Raw genomic sequence first — 23,092 nt, forward strand, 5'->3', positions numbered from 1 at the left:
TGGGGTAGAAATAATTGCTTCTTACTTCCTAGCTTTTGCAGCTTTCCATTTGCACGGGCCTGTGAAATGGCAAAAACCAACATCGTCTCCTTTTTCACAAGCCCTTTATGCATGCCTCCAACACCGCCAACCATGCTCTTAAATCATTCAATGTTAACCCGTGCTGGAAACCCCCAACTACCCTTTCGCGTAAGGGTTAAAACCATGTAAAATCATTCATAATCACCATTTCTCAGCGAGGGATAGTGGTCCTACTAGGTTTAGTTATACATATCTCCTCTTCGTAATGGGAAAAAAGGAATCAAAAGAAAAATCTAATCCAATCTCTTCCACCATTTTCTCTTTGCTAAGTGCCTTGGGCAATCGGGCTTGGACAAATGAGAAAAATAAGATTAGGTGTGATTGGGACTTGAAGGTAACATTATACTGATAGACAGTTTTGAGGGCACATGGAGTAGAGCAGAGATTAGTCTGTAAAACTCATTTTTAACCCATTTGTTTTGTTGGGTGGTTGGGGGGTTGGCAATTGGCAATCGCTCAGAAAAGTTACCCCACATTTTGCATGACATACTGTCAAGTCAAATGCTACTACCAATTTTCCTTTTCATTTCTTTTGCCCTGTGGACTCACTTTGTGTTGTCAATTGCTTAATCAGATCGGTTGTTTATGAATAATGTAAGAATTAAAAAGAGAGGCAAATTCACTGTAAAGATTGTCATTAGGTAGATGCTGGACCATCACATTTACTCAAAAGGCAATGACAGAATGGAAGAGTTGGAAAAATTGGGTGTGGACTGTGGAGTTGGTGAGATTGAGCTTGATTTTTTATCCCAAAAGAAAATGAAAAAAGATAGAAGGATTATACATTCTGTTGCGCTTAAACAAGTATGTAGGCCTTGACTTAGCTTCTCATAGAAAACTTTTGTCAAACTGATGAAGTAGGGGCCCTCATATGCTTTGTAATTATCAAGTAAAACAACTCTTTTGATTATGTTATTATAATATTTTGTAGTGCTCTAAGAGATTGTCAACCTGCCTAAGTAGGGGCCCTTAACTTGTAGCATGTTTTCTCATCATATTAAGGGGCCCCTAATGATTTTCAGCCATAGAGCTCTTAAAGAAATACAAAGATGCTGCTGAAAATGATGATGAATATGCCACGAAGCCCACATAGAACGCATTGCTGGGTTGTTGCTCTCAAATAATTAATATTCCTGTTGCTTCCAAAAGAGGAAACTTACTTGCCTTTTTGTACATGCACAAAGAAAGAGCTTTTAAAATGATGAAAGAATTAGCCACTACCCACTGTAAGTCATATTCCCAGGGGGAGGGAGGTGTGACTTTAGATTATATCCAAGTAAATATGAACTATGATGCTATGATGAAAGTGTTCTTTGAATACAAAACAAAATAGCAGTGGCCCAAGAAGGAATGATGAGCAGTATTTTCCAAGTAACTAAAAGCTAACAAGCATGTGCCTCTTTGTTATGTAGGAGGGAAAAGAAAGGGTAAAAATTTACAATACCAAGAGAAAGCCGAATGATGATTTGGTTGGTTCTATCCACCGTCCAGGGTTGAGTTTTGTTGCGTTTCCTATACGCAGGACCTGATAGCACCCTCATTGGGATTTTCTTGAGAGAGCACCCATCGATATTGTTGAATTGTAGGTTGTCCTAGAGAAAGAATAAATATTTGGTATCACCTTTTCCCTGGGTTCTGTTTTTGTACGTCTAGATTCTTCTATCTTTTAAAGCTTTGAAAGCAAAATGCCAAATATTGTGTGGTGGTAGAAGGACAGGTTTCCATATAATTTGGATTCGATTTCCCAAACCAGTGTGAACGAGGGCATTTCAGTTGGAAATTTCTCAGTGCTTGCATTGGTGGTAATGGAATGAAAGGAAAATGGTTTTAAATCATGATTAATGATGGAAACAAGATTGAGATAAAATTTTGGCACTGACCAATAGGTGAGAACGAGCCGAACTTCAATGGGCCTCGAGGTTGGAAGCCATTGACGTTAGTGGGGCACCTGATTTTAGCTGTTTCTTTGCAAAGGTACTTTGCATGGGATGGGATGCAAACCCCACCACGGATTGTTTGTTCCCGGAGAGATCCACTGTAATCTAAGCATATATTCCGTTCTTCTGGACAGACCTCAAGAAATTGAGAGGCAGGCCTCCTTACATGCAAACAGCTAGCATTCAACCGATATGCAGACAGCGTGTTCCACCTCATGCTTTCTTTTTCCCTTTTCTTGGCTCCATTGTCGTAGTTGAAAAGTATAAATTACTACGAAAGTTCCATCTTTTGAAAGAATTCTATAAAGCATATATCTATCATCATCTTCACAAGTTATACTGATTCGACCTATGTTCTTAATGGTGCTTGTTCCACATGGCAGAACGAGCTCACTGCATTCATTAACTTGATCCAAAGGAATATTGCATCAAAGAGTTGGAAAAGGATAAGGAACCTAGGTTGAATAAGAGGAAACCAAGTAGCACGATCTTCACGCAGAATCAAGCAAGAAAAACAGAAAGGATTTGGATGAAGCACATGAACAAACATATGGAGTTACATTGTTTATTTATGTACAGCAAAAAATTTTTATATGTGCAAGTGCATTAATGTTGTTAAACAATTGCACCTTATTTCATAATGCAAAATAACAGGGGCTGCTACATAAACGACATACAGATTATCATATCATATAATAGTAATATAAATATATAGCTTACAGATGTTCTAAGTGGCCTTCAATAGTAATATCTCCTCCGGATTCTCATGTTACTCATTGGGGCGGGTGCTTCTCCGTTACCAGAGAATCCCCACTTTACCACATCCCCATCCCAAGAAGAGCTAACTAGCATGGGGTAGTATGGGTGCCAACTACAGTCTCTTACCGGTGATGTATGGTGCTTGAGTACCGCAACTTGGGCTCCGGTTACCTGTGAGGAATTATGGTGTTACCCTCAATAAAAAAGAATTTGGTTGGATACCAGATGGCACAGGCCACAAATTTTTGGTATTCATGCAACGGCTGAGCACATTATGACACTCTTCAATGGAGAGCATATCCAACATAATCACTCACTGCATGACATCTTATCAGATGCAATACACATTTTTTAAAAATACACAATTACAGTTTTTGCTGTGATACAAGAGAATGCACATTGAAACTACAGCTGTCCACCACAAAATTCCACCAAGTAAGAATTTTGAATCTAAAAAAGGGCATCATATTCTTATATCTACACATTCTAACAATATATCTATGGTGTATGCAACAGTGACTCAAAAATGCAACCTATGGGAAAAGCAATACAGAATTTGGTTACTTACCACATCATAGATATAAACACAGGAATCATGAGATCCAGTGTAAATGTACTTTTGACCCGTGCTGCAATAAGAGATTCAAGAAATTGATGACATGTAAGGAAATACTTTAAACCAGAGCTAACAGTGAGATAAACAACAATATCTTGCTAAACGAAAAGAGAATATAACCACCACTTGTCCAAAGTTGATTTGACAGAATTTGACTAACATCAAGCACACAGCTTTTTATCATTCAAATGATCACCTAAGTTCCATCATCTAAAGAGAAGGAAAATATAGTAACACTCACCTGTATTCTGGGGAAAAGTAACAGCGAATAAGAGTACGCAAAACTGAGTGACCTTTGTAAGTGGCCACTGATTGATCACATGGGTGTTTCAGATCTCTAGCCTGTGGTGGATAGTCCATCCATCTGTAATCCCATTCGTAACTCCTAAACCCTACATTGCTGCAATAACATAATAACAATGTCTTAAACTTAAGCTGTTTAATTCTATTCAATCTAGAATGATTTAAATAAAGCATCAATACTGTTGGCTGAATATACTCAATTCATCGTATCCAAACTGGACATGGCTTTAACCAAAAGTAAGTTAAATTCACAATCCTAACTTATCATGATCAAACTAATGTCCAAATTCAAATTGACAATAAATTAAGTTCCACCAAATAGCCTGAAAGAGACATACTCATGAGAGGAAATCTAAAATATGCTCTAGTTTCTATTCTCATGAATAAAGAAAAGTTTGCAAGGGTACCATGGGAAGCCAGAAAATAAGCATACCAAGAGGTATTAGACGACATTTTCCTGATATCCCAAAGCTTGATGGTTTGATCTTTACCATTTGATATAAAATAACGACCATCTCCACGACTGTCAAGAAATGTAATACCTTCCAGGTGTCCCATCAAGACCCCTGCTGGTGTATCTTTTGCAATGAAGCATCGTCTATCCCACACCTAAACAAAATTAAAATTATTGTCCCTTGCTTAATCAAAAGGGAAAATAAAGCATATGTACATCCCAAATTGTCAGTAACGTGTTTAGGCATATTCAAAGATACTTTCTGAGGGTGTTGTATTTGAATTTTAGTGTTAATGAATGTGTGATTACTAAAGTACATCAAGCAAGCAACGAACTCTTTGCAACTCACCAAAGCCTTTTCCAACTATTCAGCATTAACACACAAAATCACTAACTAAACAGCCAGGAACAATGTTTCAGTCAAGAACTAACAGAACCCTTCCATATAACATAATGGCCTTGGAAAGGTATTATACATCCAGTGAAATTTACATAAAAATAATTTAATAAAAGTACTAAAGAAATGACGATAAAAATCACTAAACATTCTATGCATAAGAAAATTTGGATTTACCTTGCAGAGACTATCATCACTTCCAGAATATATCAGATTGCCACTTTCATCAGCAAAGGTGACAGTATTAACATCAGCCTGCAAGATGATACACAAATCAACTTTAAGACCACTGAAATTACAGATCCAAACAGGGAAAATGGTCACCACATTGCATGAAATCTTCCTACATTAAAGTGGGAAGGGAGGTCAAGCAAATTAAATGACAACAACCCCAAAATAAAACATTATACTGGGTGACTAGATCTTGCAAACCATACATCTGTTTATAGGGTATTTAGTTCCTTAATTCTCCTATTCATGCAACATTCATGAGCTTTAATGCTGATATAAATGAGAAAAGAACTTTTGAAATATACTACTCATGAAGGACAGAAATCTAAGGCAAAAAAATTAAGACTCTAAATTGCAGCTGAATAACTTAGGTACAGCCCAAGTGGGGTAGAGGCAATCAATACAAGAGAAGAATAATTACATATCACTAAATGAGATGAAAATATCAATTGTCTATATAAATATTGTTCTCAAGGAAGCCATCAACTTCCACACATTTTATCACTAGTAGTATCTAAACACATTCAAGTTAATTGATGACAAGGACTTCAATTATAAGCATAACAGAAAAATCAGCTAATAAACTTTAAAAGTGTATTTAAAAAAAATCCTTAAAAGAAGTAAGAAATAACCACTTAACAGTGGTTGATGGGCTAATTGATATATATATATATATTACACTCTAGTTTCAGACATAAACCCATCATGCTAACACTGTTATAGGTAAATCAACAATATTCAAGCGAAATCCTCATAAAACAACATGCTTATCAAATCAAGAATATACAGATAGTGAACCCACTGTGTGTGCTACAATTCGAAGGGAAAGCTTGTTTGCTTCCAGATCATAAACATATATTGAGTTGTCATTGCTTCCAGCAACAAGTTCTCGTCCATCAGTTGAAAATTTCACGGAAAATATGCCAAAAGGATACCCTCCATCATCAGCAGCAGAAAAGTCCAATCCTTCATGGATCTCCTGAAAAGCATAGAACTACAAAAATGTGACCAAAAAATTTGTTGGGAAAAAGAATCTTTGGACAAATATATGAAGACATCCTTGATCAAAATATTTCATAGTGTTCAACCTCAAACCATGAAGTCAATGTGCTACCCTGAAAGAACTGATCATTCTAATTTCTCTTCTTATTCTCACCTTTTAACAATATAAATATATTTGACACTCAGGTTGGATGTTATCATCCAAAATAATTACTTGCCTAACCAAGAAGTATCTGAAGTGTTTATCAAGGTCCCCATGGCCCAATTTTTAACTATGGATAGGGGCCATGCCCACGCACCAAATATCTCTAATCGGTACATTTACAATTTCCTAAAAAGCTCCATGCCAGTGACATCATTTATTGGAATGTCAGATTTTTAACACTGTCAATAACAAATTTTAAAAGCTTTTAGTATTTATTACCAGAAGACAATCTAATATTGAGAGAACCAAACTGCCGACCCAACTTAAGGGCTTTAAGTTGCCAGCATAAGAGTTCTGTATTTCAGTCTCTAATGTGAAGCTATTAAACTAAAGGCCATCCCAGATTTAAAGATTAAAAGAAAAGCATTTGTACCGTGATTTTTGAGAGGGATTCTGTGGTAGCAGACCCAACATTAACAATGTGGACTATAGGTGACATGCTGGCATAAACCTGCAACAAAGAATATAAATTTGATTAAGATACCTGCAACAAACATGATATTTAAGGCCATTCAAAACGAACCTGGACTCCGCTAATGCAAATTATATTACAGAGTAACAAAAGCAACAATAAAAACGTAAAAGTAGTGTGATCAAACAAATAAAAATCCAAATATACCAAAGCATTCATTCTATATTGGAGCTTGAAAGAAACTAATCCAAGCTAATGTCCTTAATTCTGTATTCATATATCATCAGAAAATAATTTGCTTGAATAATGATGATTGCTATTTCAATTTACGAAAATTTTCCATCTTTCATCTAGCTTTTAATCTTCCCCACTATTTATACTTGTAGGTCCACTTTAGGTCAGTAAAGGAAAAAGAATAGTCTGGGTTAACATACACCACCAACCTAGTTATCAATACATTAAAACATTATAAAAAAAACTAGGACATTAAAGCAGACAGATGACCAGGTGACGAAGGCATGCAAAGGTCCATAAACAGATGTGCAGACAAATCTATTTGTTGACTAAAAGCTCTGTGCAGGCATTGGATTCATTCTTCTGCATCAGTTCATGTACAACTATAGTTCACATTTTAGAACACAAAACAAGGAACAGGACACCAGAGAATAAAGTTCTATCTGGTATTGATCTGTCATGTCGCATTTAGAGTGAGACCATGGTGTGCTGTGTGATGCTAGCACTAATAATCTTGGAACTCAAAAGCTATCTGCTATATTTTATTACCATGAATCCTTGTAAGACCTAAAGTGCTATTAAAATCCTCAAAAATGTAAGCATAGGAGGACTCTAAATGGGATGATTTTAATCCATTTAGCGCTTGAAATGAGTTATCTTAGCCACAGTGAAGCTTTTCATAATTTACTTCATCATATCCCGTCTTGTAGAAGTAGAATTTCCCTTACAAAAGATATGTCAAATATAGTAGTTTTCAAAAAATTCAAGTTGGAAGACACTGACTAAATGTTAAAACTAGATAGGGGGAGTTCATTCCAGCAAAATATAGTAGTTTTCAAAAAATTCAAGTTGAAAGACACTGATTAAATGTTAAAACTAGATAGGGGGAGTTCATTCCAGCAATAAACTCCCTTAGCATCACAAATTGTTAACAAGAATGAGTAAAAGAGACGCAATTCAAAATCATCAAGCTATCTCTTACATGCAAATATAATTAACTATATCTAGTATGAACTCACAAGATAGCGCTGATCTGGAGAAAGGGATGTGTCAGTAACTGTCCAACGCAAACTTTTGGCAAGAATGTTCTTCTGAACTTTCCAGCCTCTATCCACATTGTATATTCTAATATCGCTTCCCTGAAACCAAACAATTCACAATCAAATTAAATCAAAAGTATTATTAACAATAATCCAATCAATTCCATGCCAAGTCAATCTCACTCAAATATAAGATGATGAACAAATACCTGAAAGCCAGCAACAAATAGAGAACCATCAGCCGAAAATTGAGAAACATAGGCCCGGCTGGTCATCTGGTCCACAAGCCAAGGACCATTTACTGGCAAATATCTGCTAAGCATATGACAACGATCTGCCGAAGAGAATCTTCCTCTTCCTGAATAATTACCTTCTCGACCTGCCAACATCTTCACTGGGGAAACAGGTAATTGCTGCTTTCCCGGCATGAGTTGACGTAGTCGTTCATGAGGCCCTGATCTGAGGTTTGTAAGCTGGGCAATCTCGTGGTCTACATTATGCAATGGTTTGTTGGACCTAGTACTGCTACCAGCTTCATTGGTGACCTTACTACCATCAAACAACTCAGATTCTATCTCCAGCCTACTCATGGCGTACCCCATTTCATCAATGTCAACCCCACTGGCTGAAACAAACATATTTAATATAAAAGCACAGCCGATATTCTGGTATGACTAACGCATATACATATCTGTTAAACCTTCATGCAAAATGATTTTTTTTTGGGTTCTTAACATGTCAAACCTGAAAAAAGAAAAACAGATAGAAATTGGGTATATGAAGAGTTTTGGGGGAAAAAAAAGAACAAAAAGGGGATTTGTAATAGACAAACAAACACATGTTCGATAGTCAAGACAATGAATTTCAGCACAATTTTACCAATTTAAGTCACTTTTTACACCCAAAAAAAAAGTAAAAAATCCAAAATAATGAAAAGCATTTGATTTTAGTTAGAATCATGGCTAAAACCCCATCTTTATATAGTCCACCACCTTAAAATGAGCGACAAAACGTGAAATTAAACCAACCCCAGTTCCCAACACGCGGGAAAAGGCAAACTTTCGTCTTTAGTTACTCAGAATCTGTTACAGTTACCGCCAAGTCCAATTGAATCATTGCAAAAACATGTCGAAAGCAACGGACAAGTAAAACTTGAACACACAAAAATGCACAGTCCAAAATACATACCATACAAAAAAAAAAAAGAGCAGCATCAGGAGCTTGTATTGTCAAACAAAAAGAAAACCCAACTTACTTGAACATTAGTAACAACTAACAAGAAAAACTGCATAGTAAAAGATAATTTACAAAAAGTATTAAAAGCAAAAGAAAACTTAATAGTTGGAAAGTGTATAACAATGAACTGACGCACACCTGTTTGTTACGTTGCGAGGTTTTGGAGTCTTTGGATGCTGCTGGGATTCAGTCAGATTAGAAGCTTGCCGGTAATGTTATACTATGGATTTTCTTTCTTTCTTTTTACTGTTTTCAATTTTTGGGAAAAACTATTGTCTGGGTGATGACTCGGGTTTGTCCATGATTTGAGTGGGCGCAATAAGCACACCTAATCGCTTAAATCTTGACACGTGTTCTTCTTGTGTTTCCTCAAACGGTACGTCTACTTTCCTTCTTACTAACAACTAACGAGTGTCATACTGAAAAATCAGCAGATAGCTAATACCTACAAAAATCATAAATTATTTTTTAAAAATTTAAATAAATATTTATTTTTATTTTATTTAATTAATTTTTTATTTTAAATTAAATAAAAATTTATAATTAACAAATCATCAATTATTATTAATTAAATTATTATTTATCATTTTATATCACATAATATTTACAGCTGCATATTAAGATATCACAATATTAATATGATCATATAATTTTTTTCACCTCTAGACAACTTCATGTACACATGAAATTACAAATGATCCAATTACTCAACAATTAGTCATATTTATAACAATATTTTTTATATTAATTATAATAATTAACAATTAATTTAATACATATCAATATATTAAAAAAATTATCATAATAATTTAAAAATGTGTCTCAAAACTCATTTTCAAATATTAAAAAGTATTGGTAAACATTTGTTAAGGTTATATTTATAAAAAAAAATTTATAATTAACATATTATATATTCTTTGAATTTGATGAAAATAATGTATTAAATGTTAAAAAATTCTTAAAATAAAAAATATTTAATAAGTGTATATAAACATTCATCAATGGATTTTTAAAATTATTAATAAAAAGTTTATGAAAAAAAAAACCTTATCGGTTCCAAATTAATGTGATATAATTATTTCATGCAGCATGGATTTAGGCTAAGATAAGATTATAATTTAGAAACACAGTCACGTGAATAAACATTAACTACTCATGGCCGTATTAACAAGACAGAAGTGAACAGGTTTGAGATTGGCTGGGGTTTAACCCGAATTTGTTCATACTTTCACCCCGCTTTGTCAATTGTCACTGCAGTGAAGCAGGTTTAACCCAAGGCCAATAGAAACTCTTGAAGATTATATGTACGGCTTGGTTTGTTTCACGGGCACCGCCATCCGACCCAACCCGGTTCCTCCAATCACTAGCCAGGGTAAGTGAGATTCTAGGAGTTCCGGTTTGACTCGGCGCTCCTAAGTCACCATCAAATCCTCAGCCTTTGCCCCGCCCCCCATCGGTTTCTATCAAAGAATCTTCCCCCATTCGGTAAAACCCTCCTTGAACCCTGAACAAACAATGTCCCGATTACAATCACAATGAAGCGTGTGTTCAAAATCTCCGAGGCAGCAGCCCAATCAGAGCTGCTATTAAATCTCCACAGGCACCCGTCAAAACCCAAAACTGCATCCCCTCTTTTATTTACTTTTCCGAATTTCTCTCTTTTCAGATTTTATGGTGACCTTGGTGCCCGAACAAACCAACCTCCGCTGCCAACGGCGATTCCCAGCAACATCATCAGCTTGTTCATTGAAAAGCTTTCTCAGGCGGAGCCCCAACCCAAAGCTAGAGAGGATCTGTTCCGGAAAGTGATTCTGTTCAGAGATGAATTGGTAAAAAGTGTTGATTGTTTAGAGGAAGTGAACAAGGCGTTGGAGGAGAAAGGTGATTGGTTACTTGGGAGTTGTAAACATTACCCTGCTTTACGTACCAAAAATTTCCATGACTCTGCTTTTCTAGAGCTATTGAAAAAGTTGTATTCTTCGGGTAATTTGGCCTTGGAGGTATGTATTTCTATTTTCCCCTTTTTTACAAGACTCTTTGTTTCAATTTACGATGGAATTTATTTAGGTTTATGTTTTCTGGGTTTTTTTATTAGTGGGGTTTTGTTTAAATGCTTTGTTAGGAGTGTTTCAGAGCTGCATCGTAGACATTGATATACATTGGATTTTGTTTTCATATTAGACTGTTTCTTCAGGTGTTTAATTGGAGGAGAAAAAAGGCAGAGCAAGGCTATCCCATGACGGAGGAAGAGTATGCTAGTGGTATCGTCATTGCTGGTAGGATTAGGAATGTAGATCTTGCAGTTGAGCTCTTTGCTGAGGCTGCTAATAAGCAACTCAAGTCTACGTCTACTTACAATGCATTAATGAGTGCCTATATGTACAGTGGTCTTGCTGAGAAATGTCAATTAGTGTTTCGGGATTTTAAAAGGGAACCAGATTGTAGTCCTTCAATTGTAACATACAACATTCTTATATCAGTCTTTGGTCGTTTGATGCTGATAGATCACATGGAGGCAACATTCCAGGAGATAAAAAATTTAGATCTTTCCCCTAATTTAAATACCTATAACAATTTAATTGCTGCATATTTGACTGCTTGGATGTGGGATAGCATGGAAAGAACTTTTCATATGATGAAGGCTGGACCGGTTAAGCCAGATATTAAAACTCACATGCTGATGCTTCGAGGATATGCACACTCGGGGAAATTGGAGCAGATGGAAAGGACATACCAAATGATAAAGCATCACGTTGATGACAAGGAAATCCCATTGATTAGAGCCATGATATGTGCATATTGTAAGAGTTCTGTCAAGGGTAGGACTAAAAGGATTAAGGAACTATTAAGGCTAATTCCAGAAAATGAATACAGGCCTTGGTTGAATTTGTTGATGATTAGACTTTATGCTCAGGAGAATTGTTTAGAGAGTATGGATAACTCGATTAATGAGGCCTTTGAGCACAAGACCTCTGTCCTTACACTTCGCTTGATGCGTTGCATTATTGCAGCTTATTTCCGATACAATGCTGTGGACAAACTGGCAAATTTTGTAAAGCGCGCAGAATGTGCTGGATGGAGAATCTGCAGGTCTTTGTATCACTGCAAAATGGTCATGTATGGATCACAGAAGCGCTTGGAAGAAATGGAGAATGTCCTTAATGAGATGGATAATTTCAACATGGATTACACGAAGAAGACATTTTGGATATTGTACAAGGCATACTCAATGTGTGGTAAAAGACACAAGGTTGAGCAAGTAGTGGGATTGATGTGCAAACGCGGCTATGGGATTCCTTTGGACACATATGCATCATAAACCTTTTGTGCAGCAATACACCAGCAGAAGTTGCAAGAAACATTTAGCCAATCAGCATTTCTGGTTCATCACGATCATAACACTTAATAGAGATTTCAAATTACTCATAGGTACACATCTTGGCTTGATGTAGTTCTTGATTGAAATGTGTTTATATAATCATTGGTCTGAATATTAACTTACAATTAGGGGTGAATTTGAGCCGATGCTGAGTCAATACAGTGCTTGGCTCAAGCTTGAGCTTGGCTTGACAGTGAATGAGTCGAATTCGAGTATTCATTGAGTCAAACCCAAGAAATTCATGAGTAGTTTGACTCATTCACTCACCTAGTTACAATGACAAATTACGTTGGTATTATTGATCCCTTTTTCTCCCACCTTCCCTGACTTCTTTTATGAATAAATATTATAAATATTTAATGTAGATAGTCATATCTCCATGCAATTGCTCTGTAGCCTTCAGTTTTCCTTCTTCCTCTTCCAATTGATTGGCGTTTTATGAATTGTTGCTACTAGGAAATGATACATTGCGTAAATGAGCCATCCTCTGCTTGCACCTATTGAGCTCTTACCTCCAATTTCTGTTGTATAATTCAGCTGTTACAATAGTCTTTATGGATGTTGTGAAACTATTTTTAATCTTAAGAACAATCATTAGTTGGTCCAAAAGAGACTTTATGTTTGCACTCGCTAGACATTTTCGTCAAGCCTAATATCTAAACTTTATGGTAGTTTGTCTAGATTAAGGTAAACAGCAATAGAAGCTCCAAGGAGATTGGAAACCAGTCAGAGCTGGTGGGCTATGAAAGGATCAGATATGTAATTGGTCCACCAGCTTTATGACTAATTTAGGAGAATTTAAGTTCTGGTAGAGTTACCAGATTTTAAGAATGACTTGAGGAGAAGGCTATAGGAGACTATAACTGGAATCGGACTCCTTGTTTGCTGTGACTATATTCAAGGTTTCACTCTCTACTGAGATGTTCCTCATTGCTTATAATCTCTTTTATGCAGTAACTATCAGTATATCCTGCCTGTAGGCCAGCAGACCATAGTGGGCTTTATCTTACCCAGTTGGATTGAAAAAAGAGTATGAATTGTCACCTTCAACTATAAGGAGATCCTACATGTCTAAACCTTTAACACCTGCCTTTCAGTAATTGATGGAGCATCTGGGAGTGCCCTGAATAATGCCTACATTTAGGTAACATTAGTTATTCCAAAAATTGCTGGATACCTAGAACCCTAAGTAATTAATAGTTTGTTTTATGCGAACAGATAATTTCCTGTGATCTAGCAGGTTATTGCCTCCCTGTCCTCCAATTTATACTACCTTCACCTGGCTGGTGGTATCTTTATTATGAATTGAAAAGAAAAGGGGGCAGAGTTGATCATGCATTTTCTTGAGCCATAAGAATACATAAATGGTGAAACTTAATTTCATTTGCTAAATTCCTTAGCATAATCACAATTTCGAGAACTTATTTTTTCATGTCAATGAAAGATTAATTAACTTTTTAGGGGATTAGATGCAGTCTGATAATCATTCTGACTCTATTTACCCCAGCAAGATGCTACTTGAAAATAATTCTGAAACACTAGATTAACTTATTGATAAAAAAAATGCTACATTAATTTGGGTATTTTTTTAATATTATGATTAGAATTTAAAATTCTGCATTTTTTCAGAGGCCCTCATGTTGAGTTGAATAATTGCTCATTCTTCAAACTAAATGAAGATATTCAGTTTTCTTTGTTTTTATTCTTATGCCTTGTGGTTATATACTGTGATTGACGGGCTATCTATGTAATTGCAGAAAGTGCTACATTGTTTGATGGACTGAGACTACCCTTTATAAGCTGATTGCCAAGAGAAGGAATAAAATTCATTAGGACATTCAGGATTGTGTGTTTTCTTGCTGCTTGCTTCCTGCCATCTGACAAACTTGATTAAGTTTTATAGAACTGTAGAAATAATTTTTTCCTCAAATGCAAGGAGAGACAATGTTTTGGCAATTTGATTCTAGCAAGAGATTGGCTAGAACTCGTCATCTATGAGAAAGAGAGCTGAAGGTGACATCTAAGGTTCAATCATGGCATTCATAATTCAGTACATATTGAATTGATGATCTTAGTTTAATAGAGTAGCGTAGCTTTGTTCTCTGTTAGTTTTCTCAAACACCAGAGCTGTTTCTAAATGTTAGGGTGTAAAAGTATTGTACTGTTATGCACAGCAAGCATTAAGATTTTGGGGTACAACCCCAGTTTTGCTATTTTTACTTCTAGCGATTCTGGAACTTTCAAGCTTGGCCGAGATGCAGGGTTCTTTGGCATTCAAATGAGAGTTGTATTGCTGTAACTTCTTATAAATATGTGGAACCAAAGGCCAATCTATAATTTTTTTTAATTAATTTACTTAAGAGGGTTAGCCACCCGAAGTGTTAATAATATTCTCATTTTGATGAGTGTCATATTTTTACTACATCATGTTATTAAATAGTGATAACCTGGTGAGTTCATTCTCAACTTCTTAATGACCCAAGGTTGGCAGCAGAGCTAGGTTCACATTACTAACAACTTCTTGCTATAAAATGTGAAGTGTTGACTCTGAACCACCAAAAATGTGAACATTCGTGTGGGTTATATGAAGTTCAAATATATTTACAGTCATGAAGAGTTGAAATTTTATAATCATAGTATAATAATTTTCAGTGGTATGGTTTCACATAAATTTTTCTTTAAGATATGACATAGGGTTAAATGCATGAGTTTAAGTGTTACTAGTTCACCCGAACTCTGCTTAATTCGTTCTTGTTTCTGAAATAAAGAACAAGCCTCAGCCCTTAAGTGATGCAATGTAGAGTAGTTTTATGGATTGGGGCCCAAGCTTTTGCCTCTTACCTTATTGGCACCAGGCCATGTCTTGATGGATTTGGGTTTTGTGATTTAACTGGTTTAACAGCCCAAATATTTTCTGTACAACTTGCGTTGCAAATGCGTCAATAATTTCACTGACCAAACTAAAAAACACACTTCATTGAGTCTATAGAAATGGGAAGAGCTTGGGACGTCCGTACAATTGGATCCAGTGTTGCTGTCGAATGACTGTCCACTCTTGGGAAAACCAGTTAACGTCCCCCCGGATTCATCAAATTTCATCTGCGGGCCGTGGCGGCAGCAGCAGCTGTAAAAAAAATATTTACCGCTAATACGTTTCCTACTTTAGGGAAGCACATTCCTTGGTATTAACCCCATTTTGCCTCCCAGAATTTTACACCCCCTGGTGAGAAAACACACATTACTCGATATTCGGTTGAACCACGTCGGAAGCAAAGCTGAGAACAAAACTGAAAAACTGTACTGTGACAATGCGGGAACATGCGGAAACATGTTTGACAAGGAAGAAACAGGCTGATACCCCACTGCCCTGCCAAAGTGTTGCTTCCACATTCATTTCCCTCATACATATTCCTTATGTTTTTTTCCTTGTAATATTCTTCTACTCAGTGGTTTTTTCACTAATTTTCCTGTTCAAAACCCATCCCAGAACTAATAAATATCAAATAATTGCTTAACAGTGGAAGGTTATTGGTATGAAGATACTGGGATAGTGGGCTTTGAGAGAGGACCCCACCCATTAAAAAAAAAAAAAAAAAGCCAAAAGCAAAGAGCAAAGAGCAAACCCACTATTGCTTGACTTAACCACGTAAAAACAAACTTCTTTGTTAATGCTTTTGTCTTTCATGTTTGTTGGATTGATGTAATCTTTTCTTCTCTCTTTTATTCTTCCCCACCTGTCTTATTTTCTCCATGCACAAGAAAATAAAAAAGAAAAGATAAAGAAAAAGCTCTTCTCTTCTTCTGGACACTTTCAATTCAAGTTTTGCATGTGAAGCCAGCCAACTCCATTTCATGAAAAACAAACCTTTTACCCTCCAAATATTTTTGAGCTTTTTCTAGAGGAGAGGGGAATGTTCTATTCTATTCCTTACAAATTTAGAATGCCATAAAAGAAAATGGAGTTTGATCGAAGAAAGACCTTGATATTTCCCTTTATCATGTCTGTTTCCGGAGTTGGACAATGATTATTACATATAAAGTTACACCGCCAAACACTGGAATTCACCCTTTGCCTTTACCCTCCACAGCAACTTGTAGAAACTTCAAGCTTAAGATTTTTCTACTTTATTTTTTTTTATGTTGTTTTTTCCAAGGGGCTGTTATCCTTTCAATTTCACATCATATTTTTTCCACCACGTGTTTTAATTTCTTTTCCCAATCTTTTCCATTTTCCTTTTCGGGCTTATCTATTCTTGTCAGCCTTTCTTGGTTTTTTCTCGTTCTTGTCCACTACCGATGCTTTTTTTTTTTTTTTTTTCTCTCTCTCTATCTCTCAAATGGTTTGACAGATTACTATTTACAACCTATTTTTTAACGTTCCTACATTCATTATCAGAGCAATAATTCTAACATAGACGGTATGATATATGCAGGTGTAACATAATTAAAATTTCCCAACGTGTTAAATGATGAAATGAATGATAGATTTAAGATTTGGGATGCAGCAGAATGGTCGTCTGAGAGCAGTCAACTTAATTAGATCTTAGTGAGAGGCTGAAAAATACAAAAGAAATGAGTTTGGGGTGGGGTGGGGTGGGATGGTAAAGAAGAAACAAGGTTGGTGTGAATGGGGGCACAGCCTCAAGTCGGCAAACAATGACCGTCCAGAAAGAAAGATAAAATAAAATTAAAAAAAAAAAAGAAGAAGAAGAAAATCCAAATTAAAGCAGAACAGTGAGGCAACTGACCAAGTAGATTAAGGATTTTGTCCCTAATCGTGGTGATTAAATAAAAAAGGCAATATGTTTGACAATGACTCCACCGTGTCGTTATTACAGAATATTTTTCCAAAGACATAAACAGCTAATTTACAATGGGACAGCTTCATAATAAGACAATGAAGAGAAAGAAAGAAAAAAAAATAAAACCCGTTGATAATCTAAACAAAGAAAGGTGAAAGAACAAAACTTAAAATAATAGTAATAAAGTGGGGGGGTGAATATTTTGTTGATTGGCTGATGCAAACCAAGCATATATTCTAAGCAAAGGCCTAGAAAGTCAATTAAAGACAGGGTTCCATGTCTTTATCCAAGCTTAGCTGTTCCATTAAACCCCTTAAAGCAATCCAACAGCCTGAATTTTAAATGGGTTTTTGTGTTTTTTTTTTTTTTTGTTGGGGGTGTGAATAAAATATTTTATTGTTAAAAAAGGTTTTTCAAAGTGGTCCCTTAGAGTACTTCCAAAATTCCCAACCACTATTTGAAGAGTTTCCTTTCTACTCATCGAAAAAACAAAGCCAAATTTCTTGCATCGGCCAATTTAATCCCAAAACTCCAAACCTAAACCCAATTAGAAATGTCCAAAAACAAAATTAATCAAAAAGAAAGAAAAAGAAAACCACGTCGAAAGATGGCGAAACCCACGGTTTGGACTTATAATCCAATCATTTCTTTTTTATTTACGGTTCAGAAATTTTGACTGGTTGGGGTTTGGTTTTGGGCTTTAGAGTGACGCAAACAAATTAATGGTGCAATGTGGTCCGCCACGCCACACGCCACCGGCCACCCTCCACCTTTCGCTCACGCTTTCATTACAGTACAACTAAGCTTGTATTCACCACCCAACAATTAAGTGTTGTTGGCCTTCGACAGCGAGTACTAGAGGTAAAGCATATGGGGGTTGCAGTGAGATTTAAAATCCTTATAAGGGGAAACAGCTACCCAAATGGCATTCACTCAACCACTCTCCTTGTATACTACTAATTATCTAATTATCAAACTGCTTGAATTTTCTTCTCATCTGACAAGTATTTATTAGTGTGGAAATGATTGGCCAAATTGTTCGTTGAAAAATATTGAAGCATACAGCACAGGTGTCGTATTATCTACACTTGTTTTTATATTTTCGTGCCAAATCTGGTAGAATTGACTCATTTATTATTTGATAATCATAAGCCAGAAAATAATTTCATTTTCTAGGGGTCTGAGAGTTGACCACTAACCTTTGACTTGGTAAACAAGTATTAATCCCTTAACAAATTAAGGTTTGCAGACTTGCAAGTTCAAGGCTCCAACTTGCTAATGGATTTTAAGATAGATAAAAGATAAAAACCCCCCAAAAAAGAAACAAACCCTAAACGTAGAATCAGACAGCCCTGAGACACTATGAATCCAGGAACTTCACCATTAGTAAAGAATTGTCTAGCACACAAAAAAAAAACAACACTTGCTATCTGAAACCTACTGCTGCTTATCTCATCACTTCCAACAAGAAGGAAAATATCTCAGTTAAGGATTTGCTTCATCATAAAAAGGGAAGTGGCAACACAAGGCACAAAAACAACACAAACATTGGGTCTTCGATGCCAGATAGCAAAGTTTGACAGAAAACAAAATCTTTATATTAACTCTAGAGCACAAGTATAACATACAAGTTCATAACAAGATGGATATATTCCATTCCTTGTTCTGAAATTAGTGCTTAAAGATTTACCAATTTCCTAGAACCAATTAATCAACCACCAAACATTACCCCTACACTTCTCTCTTCCCCTTATTTGTGGCCGGAAGCTGACGGGGGTAAGTTTCTATATCTGGTGGCTCAGCTGAATGCGCGATTCCCATAAACAAGCTCCTATCCTTGGAACCACTGGAAACAGGCCTTCTCACGAGAAAATCTTTATCCACCTAAAAAAACCTTAGGAAAGGAAATCATCTCCAGAGTGAGAACACCATCACCACCACAAAAGGGAATACAGTAAGAAGTAATAAGACTACACAAGCTTATAACTACACACCATCACTTCGAAAGGGAAAAAAACCGAGTGAATTGTCAAGCTTTGTTACGTATGCTGCCTGTAGTTAAGGTTAAGTAGAGACTATTAACAGTTAGAAGTGACGAAGTTCTTTATCTCCTCCATGAGGCAATAGAAGTGATCGTTATTTGGCAAAAAGTAGAACCCGATTGTGGCCTTCTCTAGAAAAAGAAGTTTTACTTCTTGACCAGATCTTCTAAGCCCTTCAACGTATGCCAATTGCCAATCTTGAATTAGATCCAAACCAGCCACAACAAGAAGACTTTTGGGAAACTTGAGTCCTTTAAGGCTTTTGCCCCTAGGGCCGAAGGGATTACAAGCCGGATGGTCTCTATCTTCCCCTTCAGGTAAATAAGCTCGCCAATACCAGTCACGGTCCAGCAGTGTGACAAAATACTTCCCATCCAATCTCTTTTCTGATTCTGTTCTCCTCTGCCCACCAAACATTGGATGGAGAAGAATGTTACCTAATACCTCAACATCTGCTTCTGCTGCTCTCACGGCTACATGGTGAGCTATATTTCCACCAGAACTATCTCCAGCCAAATAAACATAGACTTTAGAATCCTTCCCACTTTGAAGCCAAGTTCTTGATTTAACCCACTTAAGAGCAGCCCAACCATCATCGTATGCACAAGGATATCTATGTTCAGGTGATCGGCGATAATTCACAGAGACCACAACGGCTTTACAAAAGCTAACAACGCGGCGACAAAAAGTGTCGTAGATAGCACTATTGGCAGAAGAATGAGTGAAGCTTCCACCATGGAAGAAGACTATGACTGGAACGATCTCCGTGGTGCTCAAAGGTTTTTCAAGGTCCACAATGCCCCATTGAGCCTCATTCTGAGAAGATGGCTGATAGACCCTGTTAAGAAGGCCGGTGCCTCCATCAACATGATCGAAGGAGAAAACCCCATCAACCGGGTTGATATTGGCAGGGACTTTGCGGTCAAGGAACTCCGATAAGTCTCTGTTAAAGGTTCCATCTGGACGGCGCTGTAGATTGTATGCTAGCTTGAAATTGGATATGAGGACCCATGTATTCAACGGAACAACCCTCTGCAAAAACAATAACATAAAATCCAAACAATTAGAAGGTTTGCTCATCGATGATAATAGGCTCATACACTTGAAAACTAAAAGAAAAAAAAAAAGACTGATCACATTGCAAAGCAGAGAAAAATATCATTCAGAAAACCGCCCTGACCAGCAAGAAAATTGTGGGACGAGGAATATAAATTTAGCACCAAAAAGGGGAAAAATGGAAAAGAAGCAGTGGGGGCCAAAATACAACTTCAAAATTCTTCAAATCAAAAGTTAAATTTCGAACCTTTTCTTGAACCAAATTATTCTTGAACATTTCAGACTTTAACTTATAAGGACAACAAACTCAATCCCAACATTAACATTTTTGAAGAAAACAAAAGTAAAATCAAAACAATTCAACAAATAATTGCATTAAATACAGCTCATAATTAGACAAAAATTCAGTTAAAACCAACAATAACACCCCTTAAAAAAGGTCAGATCTTTGGAACCCGAGTTGGAAAGAAAGTAACTTCATTTGCTCGAAATGAAAGTCAAATCCACCATAACATCATCTTACTAGAAATAAAAAATTGTTGAAAAACAAAACAAACCACCATTTAAGCTTCCAAATGAACCCCAATTGTCTGCAAAAAAGAAAAATGAAAAAAAAATTACCCTGGATTCATTGAGGTTGACTTCATTGCTACCGGCCATGGCTCAACAAACCAGACTCAATAACCCCAAGAAGGAAAACGAAAAGGAAAAGGCTTAAAGAAACCCCACCAAGGAAATGAAACTAATCTTCACAAAGACAGCCTCATAATAACAAAAGCAAACGTTTTTTTTTTCCTTTTTCTTTTGTCTTCCAACTAAAACTAAGGTAAGAGGGTGTATGTGTATGCTCCCCCTTCTTCTCTTATCTGGTTTCTTGGGTGTCTTTTCTTTGTACTAAGAGTCTCTCCCCTCCTTTTCTTTTTGATTGATTCCTCGTTCTGAGTTTTCTTCTGTACAAGAAGAGACACTTCCTTTCTGAAATAAGGAGCCACAAAGAAAACAAAAAGAGAGAGAGAAAGAAAATGAAATAGAAAGAGAAAGACTCTCGGACGCTTCTCCGCAGAGAGGAAATAAAGACAGAGAAAGAAAGCAAAGATATATATATATCTATCTATCTATCTCTGTTATTGTTAAACAAAGAAAGTACATAAAATATACAGAGAGAGAGAGAGAGAGAGAGAGGAGGGGGTGGAAAGAAATGTTTAGGCAGAGTCAAAGGGGGGGGGGGGGGGGGGGGGGGGGGGTGGGGAAGAGAGGAGACGGAGGAGGACGGAGACGAAAGAGACGACAAAGCGGGGCGGCCGAATTAAACTGTTTACGTGGGCCCTACGTCCCTTCCCATTTCTTTTCTTCTATAAACTAACTTCCTTTTTTTTGTTTTTCTTTATATATAAAATTTTTTAATTAAATATTGTTTTTTTTCTTGTTAAAGGGTTTGTTAAATTTTTATAATTGAAAATTCCCCTTTTTCTGTTATACTCCCATTTGCTGCCCAACATTTTTCTTTTTTTTTTCAATTAATGATGTTATGGGAATCAGAAAGTTGAAAACTTTTAGATGTGGCTATTGGCAGACCTCTTTTGTTTGTTTTGGATCTTTTTTGACTAATCATTTTATCTGTTTCTTTTTTTCTTTTTCTTTTTTTCTAAAAAGGGTGCTTTTATCTCCAACAACTAGTAACGAAGATATTAAAATTTATTAAATTTAGTTTTGCGTTGAAAATATAATACATTAATTCATCTTAAAAGTAGAACAAAATTAAAGAGAGAAATGAAGAATGATAATGTCATAATGATTTTAGTTAGTAGTATTAGAGCCAAATAAAATGATATAATTTCTATTATTTTTAAGGGAAAAAGAAAGGGAGTGATTTCATGGTGCCGTAATATTCCTTTTTCCATAAATATTTGTACTTGAAACTTGGACGATAGGATAGGTTCGGACCAATATTTTGAAGGAAAATATTAAAAAAGAAAAAGAAAATATGAAGGGAAAGTACTACTTCAGACAGTTTCTGGAAATAGCCAAAACCTAGCCCTGGCAATAGCTGTACTGAACAGAAATTTTCGCTAAAAACAAATGAAAAGAAGGAGACAAGAGTTTCCTGCGTGCGGCCGACGCCAAGGCACGTGGCGACAAAGGGTTCCGTCTCGACTCTTTTGCCCAAAACCCCCGCGAGAAATCCCGAAGCTACCCTCCCCATCCCAATCAAAACCACGAAACAGCCACTGAGGACGACGTGTTTTGTCTGGTAGCGGAAAGCGCGTGACGGCATGTTTTTTGTCAGATCCGGGGGGGGGGGGGGGGGGGGAAGGCTTTTTCTTTTTTGAATTTTCCCTTTTTTTTGTTTTTGGGGGTTTCTGCTTTCTGGGGTCATCTTGTGTGGGCTTTGGATTTTGTCGTATTCCATGGGAGCGTGTATATCTATCAATCGTGGGATACGGACACGTGGCATCCCGTGGGGGCTCCCATTATTTGAAGGGCCCCACGTGAACACACTTCCTCAACCCTCAAAGGTCTCATTCTCACAACAAGTTGATACGATGATCAAAGAAGGGGGAAATAAAACACACTCTGAGGTGGGACCCCTAACCGGTTCGAGACCCCATGACGGGAAATAAGCTCTCTGGGATCGCCACGTGCTCTCGTTTCAGCCTGCTTTTGGGGTTGATTGATAGATTTTTCCTGTGACATATGAGGTCGGTCCTACCGGTGAATCTCCGCCGTTGGTTTTGTTTGATGAAAAGATCCAAGCTATGATGTCGGGAGCTAAAAAAAAAAAAGTTGACAAAACAAGCAAGAAAGAAAACGCCGGGTACTTTATTGCAGACATGCTTATTTGTACTTAAAGCCAATCGGGACCATTGGTTAATTTGTTTTCCCTTGATGGGAAAAGTCTAACAAAT

At 36.6% G+C, this 23,092-nt stretch overlaps 3 protein-coding genes across 7 annotated transcripts; 1 reads left to right on the forward strand and 2 right to left on the reverse strand.

Moving 5' to 3' along the window:
- Positions 1-2,542: 2,542 nt before the first annotated feature.
- On the reverse strand, positions 2,543-9,207 carry LOC18613436 (transducin family protein / WD-40 repeat family protein). 3 transcript variants are annotated; one of them, XM_007050662.3, is made up of 10 exons: positions 9,046-9,207; positions 7,881-8,296; positions 7,651-7,770; positions 6,359-6,436; positions 5,581-5,757; positions 4,725-4,802; positions 4,130-4,305; positions 3,635-3,793; positions 3,346-3,406; positions 2,543-2,948 (listed from the first exon to the last, which is right to left on the reverse strand). In XM_007050662.3, the coding sequence occupies exons 2-10, from the start codon at positions 8,271-8,273 to the stop codon at positions 2,757-2,759; spliced, it is 1,434 nt and encodes a 477-aa protein (XP_007050724.1). In that variant the 5' UTR covers positions 8,274-8,296; positions 9,046-9,207; the 3' UTR covers positions 2,543-2,756. The 3 variants fall into 3 exon arrangements, with proteins under 3 accessions (XP_007050724.1, XP_017969670.1, XP_088659000.1); XM_018114181.2 differs by having other exon boundaries at positions 7,881-8,292; positions 9,046-9,205; XM_088802874.1 differs by having other exon boundaries at positions 7,881-8,415; positions 9,046-9,200.
- Positions 9,208-10,220: 1,013 nt separating this feature from the next.
- Positions 10,221-14,637, forward strand: LOC18613437 (pentatricopeptide repeat-containing protein At2g30780). 3 transcript variants are annotated; one of them, XR_016024244.1, is made up of 4 exons: positions 10,221-10,907; positions 11,102-12,336; positions 13,241-13,430; positions 14,044-14,637. XR_016024244.1 is itself a non-coding variant. In XM_088803061.1 (2 exons), the coding sequence occupies exons 1-2, from the start codon at positions 10,443-10,445 to the stop codon at positions 12,224-12,226; spliced, it is 1,590 nt and encodes a 529-aa protein (XP_088659187.1). In that variant the 5' UTR covers positions 10,221-10,442; the 3' UTR covers positions 12,227-12,671. The 3 variants fall into 3 exon arrangements, 1 of the variants encoding a protein (XP_088659187.1); XR_016024243.1 differs by lacking the exon at positions 13,241-13,430; XM_088803061.1 differs by lacking the exons at positions 13,241-13,430; positions 14,044-14,637 and having other exon boundaries at positions 11,102-12,671.
- A 4,026-nt stretch (positions 14,638-18,663) lies between these two features.
- Positions 18,664-21,258, reverse strand: LOC18613439 (gibberellin receptor GID1B-like). The gene is made up of 2 exons (XM_007050672.3): positions 20,808-21,258; positions 18,664-20,162 (listed from the first exon to the last, which is right to left on the reverse strand). Exons 1-2 carry the CDS (start codon positions 20,844-20,846, stop codon positions 19,167-19,169), a joined length of 1,035 nt encoding a protein of 344 aa, XP_007050734.1. The 5' UTR covers positions 20,847-21,258; the 3' UTR covers positions 18,664-19,166.
- Between the last annotated feature and the right edge of the window lie 1,834 nt (positions 21,259-23,092).

The sequence above is a fragment of the Theobroma cacao genome, chromosome 1 (assembly GCF_053813885.1).
Source record: "Theobroma cacao isolate CCN51 chromosome 1, ASM5381388v1, whole genome shotgun sequence".
Taxonomy (NCBI): domain Eukaryota; kingdom Viridiplantae; phylum Streptophyta; class Magnoliopsida; order Malvales; family Malvaceae; genus Theobroma; species Theobroma cacao.

Coding starts and splice junctions, on each gene's coding strand:
- LOC18613437 (XM_088803061.1), top strand. CDS start 10,443: ATGAAGCGTGTGTTCAAAATCTCCGAGGCAGCAGCCCAATCAGAGCTG. Junction 10,908..11,101: donor CGGGTAATTTGGCCTTGGAG/GTATGTATTTCT, acceptor CTGTTTCTTCAG/GTGTTTAATTGGAGGAGAAA.
- LOC18613436 (XM_088802874.1), bottom strand. CDS start 8,309: ATGTTTGTTTCAGCCAGTGGGGTTGACATTGATGAAATGGGGTACGCC. Junction 3,794..4,129: donor ATGTCGTCTAATACCTCTTG/GTATGCTTATTT, acceptor ATGTTATTGCAG/CAATGTAGGGTTTAGGAGTT. Junction 2,949..3,345: donor GTGTTTATATCTATGATGTG/GTAAGTAACCAA, acceptor AATTCCTCACAG/GTAACCGGAGCCCAAGTTGC.
- LOC18613439 (XM_007050672.3), bottom strand. CDS start 20,846: ATGGCCGGTAGCAATGAAGTCAACCTCAATGAATCCAGG. Junction 20,163..20,807: donor TCAACCTCAATGAATCCAGG/GTAATTTTTTTT, acceptor TTGTTTTTGCAG/AGGGTTGTTCCGTTGAATAC.